This window comes from Carlito syrichta, unplaced genomic scaffold (genome assembly GCF_000164805.1).
Source record: "Carlito syrichta isolate Samal-C Ts95f unplaced genomic scaffold, Tarsius_syrichta-2.0.1 Scaffold316365, whole genome shotgun sequence".
Taxonomy (NCBI): Eukaryota; Metazoa; Chordata; class Mammalia; order Primates; family Tarsiidae; genus Carlito; species Carlito syrichta.
The window spans coordinates 115713-129638 of record NW_007260461.1 but is presented as its reverse complement, the minus strand read 5'-3'; the positions used below and the strand labels follow the sequence as shown (position 1 = coordinate 129638).

The 13926-nt window shown below is 57.5% G+C and overlaps 1 protein-coding gene across 1 annotated transcript in view; it reads right to left on the bottom strand.

The window, feature by feature from the left end:
• KCNH4 (potassium voltage-gated channel subfamily H member 4) overlaps nt 1-13926 on the bottom strand; it is a 21958-nt gene that overhangs the window by 7111 nt on the left and 921 nt on the right. Inside the window, exons 2-10 of the mRNA XM_008074195.1 lie at nt 12267-12500; nt 11821-11967; nt 11575-11702; nt 10534-10777; nt 10052-10209; nt 5453-5660; nt 3043-3237; nt 2437-2636; nt 756-1005 (exon numbers count right to left, since the gene is read on the bottom strand). Of these exons, the coding sequence (XP_008072386.1) occupies nt 756-1005; nt 2437-2636; nt 3043-3237; nt 5453-5660; nt 10052-10209; nt 10534-10777; nt 11575-11702; nt 11821-11967; nt 12267-12500 (1764 nt within the window). The remainder of the gene's footprint in view (nt 1-755; nt 1006-2436; nt 2637-3042; nt 3238-5452; nt 5661-10051; nt 10210-10533; nt 10778-11574; nt 11703-11820; nt 11968-12266; nt 12501-13926) is intronic.

Sequence of the window (13926 nt, the reverse complement as noted above, 5' to 3'; positions counted from 1 at the left end):
CACCTCAGCCTCCCAAAGGCACGGGATTACAGGCTGAGCCACCGAGCCCGGCCTGTATCCCACATCTTAAAAGAAAATATTTAAAAATTTTGAAAATACAGTTATATCTCATGAATTAAAAAAAAAGATAGCTGGGCGTGGTGGCACGTGCCTGTAGTTCCAGCTACTTGGAAGGTTGAGGTGGAAGGATCACCCGAGTCCAGCAGGTCGAGGCTGTGGTGGTCATGGGCTTGCCACTGCACTCCAGCCTGGACAACAGAGTAAGACTCCCACTCACAAAAGAAAAAAAAAAAGAAAGAAAGATGGCCCAAGGTGGGTCACTCAATGGATCGGTGGAAATGATCGGTGGGATTGGGAAAAGGTCAGTGGAGAATGACTGTGAGGTTGGAGACCGTCAATGGGGGATATGGCTGGAGGACCACTCAGTGGGACTGGGCGATCTATGACCAATGGCCGAGGGGTTGGTGAAGGAGAAAAGGTCAATGGAACTGGGGGATGGTGCCATGGGAAGGAGTCCGTTGAGTTGGGGGACAGTCATGGGGGATGGGTTGATGGGTTGAGGGATTGGAGGGAGTCAGAGGGGAAAGATCGAAGGGGGATGGCGTCAGATAAAGGGACCGAGAAAGAGTACTCCTTGGCTGGAATGTCAGTTCTCCATGAGGGGATCCCACTCCCTGGACCCCTGAGCCTTCCCAAGGTCCCCTCCCCAGAGGGGGAGGGCTCCAGGGCAGGTAGTGGGTGCAGGGGGTCCTCACCCAGGAGGGCCAGCACCATGTTGTCTCGGAGCACCTCGAGTGAGCCGGAGCAGACATAGTAGTGTGCCTGCAGGGCGTCCCCACGGCGCAACAGGTACTCGCCCGGGGCGCAAAAAGAGGTCTTGATGTGCAGTGACAAGGCCCGCAGGCAGCCTCTGCTTGCTGCTCCGAACAGCGGCAGCTGCAGAATCTCCCGATTCAGGTGCATAGCAATGTCAGCTCTCAGCTCGACTGGGAAGTCACGCAGCAGCTGCATAAGGGACATAGGTCATTCTGGCCATCCCCCTGCAGCTACGACTCGAGTCGACACGTGAGCTGAGCTGTCTTCAAGGAGAGAGCTTGGGAGGCTTGCCCTTGGCTTTGAATTCGCTTGGTCTAGACCTCCGGATGACTTCTGGGTGCCTAATCTCAATTGCTTGAGGTGTAGACCTCCCAAGCCGTTTTCTGGGGCAGAGACCAGGCCTTCTCCTATCTGCTCTCTGCCCACGGCCACACACTCTGGTCACATATGCATGTTCAGGCTGCCCAACCCCACGCAAGCAAGAGCCAGCCTTGGAGGGTCAGCCTTCAACTGGGAGTCAGGAGACACTCAATCTTGAGTATCACCAGTGACCCCTTAGGGCCAGACTTAATTTCTACATCTTTGGCCACTCTGGCTTGTTGACCTCTCCCTCTGATTCCCCGGGGGCTCTTGTGAGGGACTCTTCTTCCTCGGTCTACCTGGCCTCTCCTCTCTCTCTCCACACTCTCCCTGCGTCATGGCAACCAGCCCCCTGACTCCCCTACTCCCTATGCACCTGAAGCCCTAGGTCTGGGTCCAGACTTGATTTCCAACTACCAACTAGAACTTTCGCGGGCACCACACCCTCCTCACAGCCTGACCCTGGACTCCTCCAGCCCAATCTTCATCCTGTAATGCCTCTATCCTGCCCCTGGGCCCACAACAGAAACCTGGGCATCCCCATGAGCTGCTGTCTTACAGCCAGCTGGAGATCAGGATGCCTCATGGATCTCACCTGGATCCCAGCAACCCTCCCTCCTGGATCCCCACACCACTGCCCCAGCCTAAACATCTCGCAGGATCCAATCTAAGCTCCAAGCCACCCAAGAGCAGGGCCTGCTGCCTCCCCGGCCTGGTGTCTTGCCTGCCCAACCCACTGAGGTCCCCAACCTAATGTCCGGCCCTCCCCAAGCGTCCACACAGCCCCGGCTCCCGGAGGCTCACTAAACTACTTTCAGTTCTCAACAGCCTTCTCATGGCAGGCCAGTTTCCTTCTCGTCCTTCCTGCTGCCCCCTCTGCTGTGCCACCTTCCTCCACCCCTCAGGCCCAGACACAGCAAGGGCAATATCGCACCCACAGCCCTCCCATACAGCCCTATTAATCGCTGTTCTGTTCATCCGTCTGCCTCCCACCTGCTGAGGTCTCCCTGAGGGCCAGGGATGAGTATGACCACCTCTTAAACTCCCAGCATCCAGCACCAAGGCTGGCCCAGGTGCACAGGGACACTGGCTGGGGGAGCTCCCAGCTCCCACATTCCAGGGCCAAGAGAAAGGGATCTGGATATGGGCAGGAGTGTGCCCCTCAGCTCCCCAGCCCGAGCACCTCCATTCCAAACTGGAGGTGGGCAATCCCCTCACCACCAGCCCCGCCCCACTGCGGGCCAGAGGAAGGCGCACTACCTCGTTGGCATCGATGCCGCTGTTGACTGCCCACGTGGTCTGGAAGTACTCGAGCATGCGCTGCTTGAGCGACCGCGGCAGGCGATGCACGCGGATGAAGTCCTTGAGGTCCTTCATGCGGCTGTGGTAGAGTGAGCGGCGCGAGTACATGCGCTGGATGATGGCCGTCACGTTCCCAAACACCACAGCGTGCATCAGCGCTGAGGGGGCGGCGGGCACCGTCAGGGGGCCACCCTCCGGCTGCCCCCCAGCTCCCAAACCTCCTGCCCCAGAAGGGTCTCCAAACCCCTGGTCCTGCATGCCAGGTTGCCGGAGGCTAGGTTGGCGGTGGGAGGAGGGGGCGGCTGGTCCAGAGATGTGTCACACCGGATGCTCCTTGGTCATGCCCTGCCCACTGGGTCATGACCTTGGGTGCCCTTTCCAAGAGGCCATGCCTGACTGGGGCATCCCCCAAGCCCGTGCCTGGTGGGCACTGAGGACACACCAGTGAATGAATGTGCAACTGTCTGGACTCTGTGGACACCTCTGGCGCACACCCTGCCTCTCTGGGCCTCGGTTTCCCCCATGCCCACGTGGGCTCCCTGGGGCCTGGTGGGCTGGGCTCACCGCCTATGAGCATCGTACAGACGGAGAAGATCTTCTCGGCGTCTGTGTTGGCGCACACGTTGCCGAAGCCCACGCTGGTGAGGCTGCTCAGCGTGAAGTAGAGGGCGGCAATGTAGGCACTTCGCCGGGCCGGGCCGCCGGTGGAGCCGTTCACATAGGGCGCCTCCAGCCGCTTGCCCAGTTCGTGCAGCCAGCCTGCAGGGGGGAGGGCAGGAGGGAGCCTGGCTGGCACGTGTAGGAGGACCAGGTTTCCCGAGCTGCCTGAGCTTGACTTTGGGTAATATTGACAAAGGGGAGGGGTGGCTTGCACGGGTTGGCACAGCCTGTGCCAGGGCCCCCCGCGGGGAGCTGGCTACAGTTTCGGTCCAAGGCTGCCAACTTCCCACACTGCTGACTGCTCAGAGGTCGCTTAAACTCTCTCATATTTTACTGTGCACCTGCTGTGTACAAGGTGACCCAGTCAGACGCTCTCCCTGCTCTGGTGTGGCTTACAGTTTGGAGGGGAAAGAGACATGACGTCACAAAGCATGACATGTAGGGGTGAGTTCCTGAAAGGGAAGTACTGTTCGGAGTTTGTTAGGAATCCTAAACAGGTTACGGAGCGCCAACCCAGAGGGCATGGAGGGAATGCTCCCATAGGATGAGACACTTTGGTTGAGACTGCAAGGAACAGGAAAGTCACCTAGGTGGGAGAGGGAAGGCAGAAGAGCGAGGATTCCAGAGAGGAAACATGTTCAAGGCCCCGCTAGAGAAAGTAGCATGTCTTAGCTGGGTGTGGTGGCTCATACCTGCCATCCCAGCACTGTGGGAGGCAGAGGCGAGAGGATTGCCTGGGCCCAGCACTTCCAGACCAGCCTGGGCAACTTGGCAAGATCTCATCTCTACAGTAAATCAAAAAATTAGCTGGGTACAATGGCGCACGCCTGTAACCCAGCCCTGTGGGAGGCGGAGGCAAGAGGATTGCCTGAGTCCAGGGGTTTGAACCAGTGAGGGCAACTTGGCAAGACCTCGTCTCTACAGTAAATCAAAAATATTAGCTGGGTGTGGTGGTGCTCACCTGTAGTCCCAGCTACTCGGGAGGCTGAGGTGGAAAGAGCACCTGAGCCCAGCAATTTGAGGCTGTGGTGACTGTGAGTGTGCCACTACACTCCAATCTGGGTGACAGAGTGAGACTCTGACGAAAAAACCCCAAAAAACAGAAAGTAGCATGTCCTGGGGGGTGGGGAGTGGCAGGGAAGAGACAGGTGGGGTGTGCAGGTCAGAGCTGGTTTTCTTTTTAGGCACGATCACAGTTCATCACAGCCTCAACCTCCTGGGCCTCCTGAGTGGCTGGGACTACAGGGCGCACCACCACACCTGGCTCATTTTTTTTTTGTTGGTAGAGACAAGGTCTCCATATGTTGCCCTGACTGGTCTTGAACTTCTGGACTCAAGCAATCTTCCCTCCTTGGCCTCCCAGAGTGCTGGGATTACAGGTGTGAGCCACCGCCTGGGCCAGTGTTGATTCTGGGGACATCAGTTTGGCTGCAGTGAGGAGGGTGGTTGAGTGTGGATGAGAAAGAAGCAGTAGGTGCCTGTACAAGTTTAGGTGAGAGCTGGAATGGGGAGGCCTGGGATGGTAGAGAGGATGGAGAGAAGAGGCCAGATCCAGGGGACATTTCAGAGGCGGTATAGATGTGTGCTGGGCTAGTGTGGGGTGAGGGAGAGGGAAGCGTCAGGGACAATGCCCAGGACTTGACCAGTCTTTCAGGGGGACACTGAGGGCTGGAGCTGTCTCCCGTCTGGTGGCCATTCAGCCAGGAGAAGGCTGGGCGCTTTCTGGAGCTTTGCATGCGTTGCCCTCTCTGCCTGAAACACCCCGCAGGCCGGGTGCAGTGACTCATGCCTGTAATCCCAGCACTTTGGGAGGTGGAGGCGAGAGGATTGCCTGAGCCCATGGTTTGGAGGCCAGTCTGGACAACTTGGCGAGATCTCATCTCTACAATAAAAATTCAAAAAATTAGCTGGGTGTGGTGGCATGTGCCTGTAGTTCCGGCTACTTGGAAGGCTGAGGTGGAAGGATCGCCTGAGCCCAGCAGACTGAGGCTGCGGTGGCTGTGAGAGTGCCACTGCGTTCCAGTCTGGGTGACAGAGTGAGACTCCTACTAAAACAAAACAAATAAACAAACCAAAAAACGCAGCCCCTCCCCCATCAGTGTTTCCTACATTGAATTTTGATCACCCATTGCTGGTCTTGCTCCCCTGCTGGTCCCCACCAAAGGCAGAGCCTTTGACTGCAAGTCAGTATTCCCACATCTGCTCCAGAAAGAGCTCAGTGTGTGTGTGTTGGATGGAGGAACGTGAGCTGCGGGGGGACATGGGGTGGGACAGTGGACAGGTGGTCAGCGAGAGTCTGGGGTCGGTGGCTCACCAACGTCCCAGAGCAGCGGGTCATTGGCCTCCATCTCCCGGCGCCCGATGACGTACCAGACGCAGGCCATCCAGTGGGCAAGGAGCGCGAACACCGACATGAGCAGAGCCAGCACCACCGCGCTGCACTGTGAGTACCGCTCCAGCTTCTGAAGCAGCCGCAGCAGCCGAAGCAGCCTCACGGTCTTCAGCAGCTGCACCAGTGAGGTCTGCGGGGTGCGGCGGGGAGGCTGTCAGCAGGTGCATCTCCTGGAGCCGCACGCCCACTCCCTTCCCCGGGGCCTGCCCACCCCACATCCCTGCTGTCCTGAGAAAGTGGCAGGAATTGTAAAGGGGGCGGCGGTGAACACGCAGTAAGTACTCCCTGTACGCGCCAGGCACTGTGCTAGGCGTGTGTAGTTCTTGCTTTAAGGAAATAAAGACGGCCATGCCTATAATCCCAGCACTTTGGGAGGCGGAGGCGAGAGGATTGCCTGAGCCCGCAGGTTCGAGATCAGCCCGGGCAACTTGGCGAGACCTCGTCTCTACAATAAATCAAAAAATTAGCCAGGCGTTGAGGCGCGAGCCTGTAATTCCAGCTACTTGGAAGGCTGAGGTGGAAGGATGGCCGGAGCCCAGCAGTTCGAGGGTGAGCGTGCCATTGCACTCCAGTCTGTCAGCCTGAGCGACAGAGGGAGACCCCAACTCAAATAAATAAATAAATAGACACTCTTTCTGTCTCCAGCTACAGCAGCGAAAGGAGTCGCCACCATATCCGCGCATCTCCAGTGCATGGTGATGGGGAACTCCTCCAGGTTCCTGGTCAAGAGGAATAAGCAGGCCAACAACCCCGAGCCCCATAATCTGAAGACCCACATCTCCTTCCACTACAACAGACTGATCCACTGCAAGGCAGTTGGCATGGAGCCGGCAGCCGATGGCAAGGGGGTCATGATGGTCACGAAGCAGAGGACCAGCTAGCAAAAGCCAGCCACCTCCTAAGCACAGACCACCATCCACAAGAACACCAGGGCCACGCTCAGCAGCACCAGCCACATGATCCGAAAGAACAAGTATGCCCCGACAAGCGCATAGCTGCTATCCGCAGGGCCAGTGCCATCCTCCATATCCAGAGGCCCATAATGGTGAAGAGGAGGCAGACCTGCCCCACCAAGAGCTCCTGAGCCCACTCCTCAAAAGCAATAAAGAGTCAGCTGCCGGCTGGGTGCAGTGGCTGAAGCCTGTCATCCCAGCACTTTGGGAAGCTGAGGCAAGAGGATTGCCTGAGCCTAGGGGTTCGAGACCAGCCTGGGCAACTTGGCAAGACCTCGTCTCTACATTATTAGCTGGGCATGGTGGCGTGTGCCTGTAGTTCCGGCTACTTGGAAGGCTGAGGTGGAAAGATCACCTGAAACCAGCAGGTCAAGGTTGTGGTGGCCGTGGGCGTGCCACTGCACTCCAGCCTGGGTGACAGAGTGAGACTCCGACTCAAAAAAAAAAAAAAAAAAAAGGCAGCTGCCTTCCTTGAAAACAGATAAATAAATCAGTAAAGACCATCTATGCCTTTAGTCCAGTTATTGCCATTGTTCCAATTTGCAGATGAATAAGCTAAGGCTAGGAGAAGCTAGTGACTTGCTCGAGGTCACAGACCCAGGGAAGGACAGGCTGGGACTTGAGATGGGTGTCTGGGCTGACTGGACTCTCTCTAAGCACTGTGGGGTGATGGAGGGACCAGTCCCGGTCAGAGTCACAGAAGAGATAGGATCTCTGCAGAGCCCTGCTCCAAGCCCCAGTGTCCCAGGCATGATCAGCTGTTAGGGATGATAGCAGTTGTGATGGGGACCACCTCTCGAGACACGAAGGAGCATGGTGGAGTGGGGACAGGCACGGGCTTGAGGACGGGTAGGTCTGCAGACCTTTCCCCTTGGGGTCAGCTGCAGACGAGGGTCACACAGAAGAGTGGAGGGCAGCAGGGCACAGTGGCTCACGCCTGTAACCTCAGCACTTTGGGAGGCGGAGGTGAGGGGATGACCTGAGTCTAGGTGTTCGAGATCAGCCTGGACAACTTGGCAAGACTTCGTCTCTGCAATAAATCCCAAACTTAGCCAGGCGTGGTGGCACACTCCTGTGGCTCCAGCTACTTGGAAGGCTGAGGTGGAAGGATCACCTGAGCCCTGTAGGTTGAGGCTGAGGTGTCTGTGAGCGTGCCACTGCACTCCAGTCTGGGCGACACACAAAAAAATAGAGTTGAGGGCAGGAAAGCAGGGATTTAGGGATCCTGAGCTGTGCTGGGGGTGATGGAGCTAATAGCACCAAGAAAGGGTCCTGTGAAGCTTTGCTAATATTATTGTGACTTAGCCAGGTGCACTGGCTCACACTTGCGATCTCAGCGCTTTGGGAGGCTAAGGCAGGATGATCGCTTGAGGCCAATAGTTTAAGACCAGATCGGGCAACAGAGTGAGATCCTATCTCTACAAAGAAAAATTTAATCTTGTAAAAATAAAAACGGATGATTGCAACTACTGTCTTCACAGTGATTATGAATACTTCAATTACCCTTCCAGTCTTGGGGCTGAGGAGAGAGCTGGGGGGCTTATCTTCCAGGTGTGGGCAGCTTGGCAGCCAAGACCGGAGGCTCCCAGGCAGGGCCTGGGGAACTTGGTGTGAGGGGCCCATCCTGCCCATTCAGGAGCATTTCCCACAGCCCCGAACCACCTAGTGCCGTGCTCTCTCATTTTAAGCGAAGGAACTGGCGAGGAGGTGAGCTTGATTCTCCCACACAGGTCCTCCCCGGGCCTTAATGCCTGCCCCAGCCCCCAGAGCAGAGCTCTGGGCTGCAAACTTGGGTAATTTGGGGCTTGCCCTAGTCAGCTGCTTCCCAGACCCACTGCCCTGGGACTCTCCTCTTGTTCTCCTTGCACTAGAATATTCCAGGCCTGGCTCCATCAAGTCCGCAGCTCGGTCAGTACCTACTCATCCTCATATATATATATAATTTTGTATTTTAGAGACAAGGTACTGCTCTGTCACCCATGCTGGAGAGCAGTGGCACGACCATTGTTCGTTGCAGCCTCCAACTTGTGGGCTCAAGTGATCCTCCTGTCTCAGCCTCCCAAGTAGCTAGGACCCTACTCATCTTCTGTCTCCGTTCTACCTCTCTCGGCCCCCATCATTGCTCCCTCTCTCCCTTGAACCAGACCACCCACTCAGGTACCCCAGTTACATGGGAAGCAGCATGGTATGTTGGTAAGAATACCACCCCAGGAGTCTGGAGACCTGATTCTAATCTCCTGCCTGCCATTGTGATCTGTGTGACGTTCAGCCAGTCACTTAACCTTTCTGAGCCTCTGCATCCTTGGAAAAGGAGAGAATCTGCCCTGAAGGGTCCCTGTGAGGCTCTCATGTGACGATGTGTGTGGAAGAAAGTAGTGAGCTGTAAAGTGCTCCTACAGGTGCCAGAGGAGGGGGGTGCTGCCTGAGAGGGGGGCTGGGGGCCTTAGCAGCTCTCCCTCTCTCCAGCTGTATGCCTGGTGGGCACAGAGGGCTGGGTGTGCACCTGAGGAGGGATGGGGAGCTCTGCTCACGATGGCCGGAGTACCGGGGCAGACGTACACACACACACGTGTGTGGGAACATGCACACACATGTGCAAGCCAGGAGAGGAGGCCCGCAGCCTGTTGGCGGCTAGTTAAATCTGGCTGTGTGTAGGTGGTTTCCTGCTATAGCCAAGCACAGAGGGAGCGCACACAAGGAAGATGCTCCCACCTCCCAGCCCGCAGCCAAGGGGGTCTGGGGACACGGGTGGGACTGCGGAAGACTGTCTGCCGGCTGGACCTACAGTGACCCCTCAGGGCACCTCCAGATAGCCCCAGGGAGCTGTGAGGATGCAGGTCCCGGTATGCTCTGCCTCTGGATCCCACCCAGCCACTGCTTCTTTGTCTTACTATGTGCCCCCAAACAATCTTTCCTCCTCTCCTGCCTGTCAAGTCCTACTCACCCTGGAAGACCTGACTCTACTCCCGCCTCCTTGGGAGCCTTCCAGACCACCCCAGCCTCTGCCTAGTCAGGATGCTTCCTCCTTCAGGAGCTGGGCAGGTTTCAGACCTCTGTTTTACACATGCTTATTTTCCAGCCCGGAACTCCAGGGTTGTCCCAGCCCTCACACGGCAAGACCCGGGCACCATCCGCCACCCTCGTCACCTCTTCTGTCCCTGATGTCCCCTCCAGCATTCCTGCCCCCTCACCAGGTTTCCTTTTCCCACAGCGCTCATGCCCCCACACGGTGCTTTGCAGACAGCTAAATGCTCATCGTTGTTTGTTAAATAAAAATGTGAGGCATACCACTCACTTGGCATCAGCGCATGCCGCCCTGGTAGCCACAGTTAGCTTTTCATTTGTCTCAGCTTCCCTCCAAGACTGCAAGCTGAGCTGCCCAAGAGCACAGAGCCTCTTGGGTCTCCCCAGAACCCAGCATGGGGCTATGCCCACGGCAGAGGCCTGGTTCCTATTTGCAGGGGGACTGACGGGAAGGGCTCTGTCCGGGTTTGGGGTCGGTTCCCTAGTGGGAGATGCAGTGCTGAGTTTGGGGGGCCAGGCTGCATGGTGGCTGGGGGTCACTCACCACTGTGATGTTGAAGACATAAAGCAGGTCAAAGGGCAGAGCAGCAATAAGGTCCACGAAGAACCAGGTGGCCAGGTAGTGGAGGCCAATGGAACGAGGGGCAGAGATCACCTGACCGGACTGGGACACATAGGTGGTACGGAAGTTCAAGATGATATCTGGGGGTGCAAGAGGCTATTACTAGGGGGCCTTGACCAAAGGGCCGAGAAACTGGGAAAGCTGGGAACGAGCTTTGGAGACTCGGAGTGGAGGAGGAGGTAGGAATGGAGAAGACACACTGGGCTTCTGGTGGGTCCTTGGGGAAAAAGTCACAAGGTTGAAGGCTGCGGGGGATGGGGAGCAGGGCACATGGGCCATTGGGACTTAAAGACTCAGCAGGCCTGGGCACTGAATGCCTGGGTCCTGCAGGTCCAGGATGAAGTGAGACGGGCTGAGCGGGTCCCCCAGTCCACCCACCAGAGGGCCGAGGCAGAGGGTCTGACCCAGGATGAAGAGCATCTCCACGGCGATGTCACTGACAAGGGTATGCCGCGAAGTGATGGGGGTGTCATCATCACCCGAGAAGCAGACGTTGTAGGGGACGGTGACCGCAACGTAGAAGGTGGCGAGGAGGATGAGGCCGTCCCAGATGGCCTTGGGGACGCTGTAGTGGAGGAGGAGGCAGCGGGACCCCCCCACGGAGGCCACCTTGTACTCGGGCACTGATGGCTTTGGCTCAAACACGTTCTAAGGGGAGAGAGGTGGCGGTTGAGGACACATGGGGGGAAAGGGGAGCCAAGGCTGGGGGAGGGGGGAGGTACAGGGAAGGCAGGTGCTGTGGAGGTAACCATGAGAGGAGACAGAGGCGAGGAGGGGGGTTCAGAGGCAGACACTGATACTTTCTTCCTCCGGCCAGGGTACTGCCCAGCTCCCTTTTGAACCCATCACGTTTTGTGGGGGATATTTACAAGGCTTGACCCTCATCCTACTTGAGAAGGACATTATGACAAATCAGGCCCAGGCCCTAGCTCAAGGGGTGGCTAGCTTCTCCTGCAAGTTCCTCCTGGGTTCTGGGGACCCAATGTGGGGTGGGTATGTCCCAGCGGGGAGGGGGTGCTGCACAGCCCACAGCATCCCCAGAGTCCTAACAGACCGCAGACCACACAGAGGGCTGGAGCTTCGCTCCACTGGCTTTGTCAGGATCCCACAAGGTGGCACACAGGGCCAGATGGCAGGCCCTCCCTAGGACCACGGCAGCTTTGATTTCACCCCTCCATGATGTTACTCCACCACCCAGGAGTAGGCCATGAAATTGCTGCTGGAGCCTCACCCCCGTGACATCATCAGGGCATGGTAATGTCAGCCGCCTAGGGTGGGGATAGGAGGGGTGGGGGGATGTGGGAGGAGCACAGCGTGGTACATGGTAGATGGGTGGATGGAAAATAAGCCAACAGAGGGAGGCGGATCGACAGGGAGACAGGGAGCCGGCTGTAGGAGGCGCCTCAGAATCGAGGCCAGAGGACTTGGGGGATGCTGGGACTCACATTATTGGCATTCAGGCCTTCCTGGCCCTGGCGGCCACAGTGGCCAGTCAGCCGGCGTAGGACAGTGCGGCTCTGCTTTCTGGCGGACCGGAGCTTCCAGCTGGCTCCCCTCTTGCCGAGAGAGTTGTCTGGTGGGATGAAAGGTGCAGGGATAAGTTGGCGCATCCCAAGGGTGGATAGAGGTCTCGTGTGACCTTGGTCAAGGAGTTCTGACCACCCATGCCTCTCGCCCAGACTTGCCGTTACCGTGGTGACTGTCCCCAGGGATTCCTGGGGGGCCGAGTCCTGGGCTTCTGCCCTGAGTGACGTCCTTAAAGGAAAAGAGGAACAACACGACCTCCCCCATCTCGTTCTTGATGGGCATCATGTCCAGGAGACACCAAAAGGCCGAGCCTGCAGGTGAGGAGAGAAGGAGGGATGGGCATGAGCGGCCGCCCATGGCCTGGCTCCCTCCTGCTTCCCCTTCATTGCTAGACATAGTCAAAGAACTGAAAGGAACCCTGGAGTTTCTGTCAGCCAACTCCGTCATCATTCAGCTGTGGAATCCTGGGCCCAGCGAGGGACGGGGACACACTCAGTCACACAGTCAGCTTGCAGCAGTATGGGGCAAGCACCCAGCTTCCCCTGTGCCCAGTGCACTGTGGGTAAGGTCTGGGATCTGGACAGGGCTGCAAGGTGGGTCGGCCCCTCACCGTCCTTGCGGTAGAAGCAGATTTCAGCCCGGTGCTCCTGGTGGCCCTCCAGGGCTTTGTGCAGCTTCTGCAGGGCTGGCTCGCTGGTCTCGGGGCCATAGAGGAAGCGGCAGTTGCAGGTTTTCTGCATGACCTCCGTGCGGCCATAGCCTGTGAGCTCACAGAAGCCGTCGGAGCAGTAGACGATGGGAAAGCCCTGCGGGCTCTGCGCGTTGGCCAGCAGGAAGTTGCTGTCTGTGGGAAGACGAGGTCAAGGTCAGGTCAACGCCAGGAGGGCTAGCTTCCAGGTGGGCCACATTTCCCCTGAGTTGTGATTAGAGGTCACAGAGCCAGAAGCTTCCCAGGCCTCCAGGTGGCTCCTGGGTATGCTGAAAGGAAGAAGAGACAGCACAAAGGACTCAAGGGTGGCCTAGAACTGAAGCGAGGATGGCTGGGGTGTTGAAGAGGTCACACAGTCCCTCCTCCTGCCTTCCCCTGGTGAGCTGTCTCTGTGGAAGGCAGCACACCACAATGAGGAAGAGCCCCAGCTCCCACAGCCCTCCCTTGCCATGTACTGACTGCGTGACCTTGGACAAGTGAATGACCCCTTCTGTGCCTGGGCTTCCTTATTTGCAAAGTGGGTCTCACAGACCTTCCTCACACGGCTGTGGTGAGAGTTGAATGAGTTAACTTGGGGAGGACAAAGCCAGGCCGGTGACTCTGTGATCCCAGCACTTTGGGAGGCGGAGGCGAGAGGATTGCCTGAGCCTCTGGGTTCGAGATCTGGGCAACTTGGCGAGACCTCGTCTCTACCATAAATAAAAAAATTAGCCCAGTGTGGTGGCATGTGCCTGTAGTTCCAGCTAGGCTGAGGCGAAAGGACTGCCTGAGCTCAGCAAGTCGAGGCTTCGGCGGCCATGAGTGTGCCACTGCACTCCAGCCTGGGCAACAGTGTGAGACTCTGACTCAAAAAAATAAAAAATAACTCGGGGAGGACAAGTCTTGGCACATAAGTAAGTGCTGTTGTGTGCTCTGAGAAATGGTCCCCCCACACTTGTTCAGCTTTCATTCTGTTACAGAGCGAGCAGGGCAAAGGTCCCGGTGACGTCACACCTATTTTATTGATAGGAAACCAAAGGCAGAGATTATCCAGACTCTCAATCCCCTTAGTCTGGGGAGAAAACAGTGATGAGCACTGTTCTCATTCCCTGCCTTCCAGGAAAGGCTTACTTTCTAGCATTCCTTTAGCTATTTCCAGGGGGTCTGTCCTCAGTGATGGAGAAGGACTAAGGGTGCTCCTCCAACCCCCAACAGCAGAACCTGAGTGGGCTCCCTTCAGCTCTGAAGGGTGGGAGGCCACAGGGGGGCTCCTGTGGGCCACCCAGGGTCAGAGTCTCAGCTTTCAGATGGCACCTGAGATACCACGAGTCCCGGGCCACTAGGAGGGGTGACCGTCCAGGGGCGAGGTGGCTGATGGGGACACTGAAGGTGCCTGGGAGGCACTGCGCTCTGGGCACCGCCTTCTTCCATCCCAGGGCCCGTTGCCCCGGTGATGGGCGCTATGGAAACAAGTGAGATGTGTGTGGGGAGGCGGGTAGGGCCCCGTGGCTCTGTTTCCGCCCTCGGGTACAGCTCCTCCGTCTTCCAGATCCCGGCCAGGGTTTCCCAAGGGGCGAGGCGG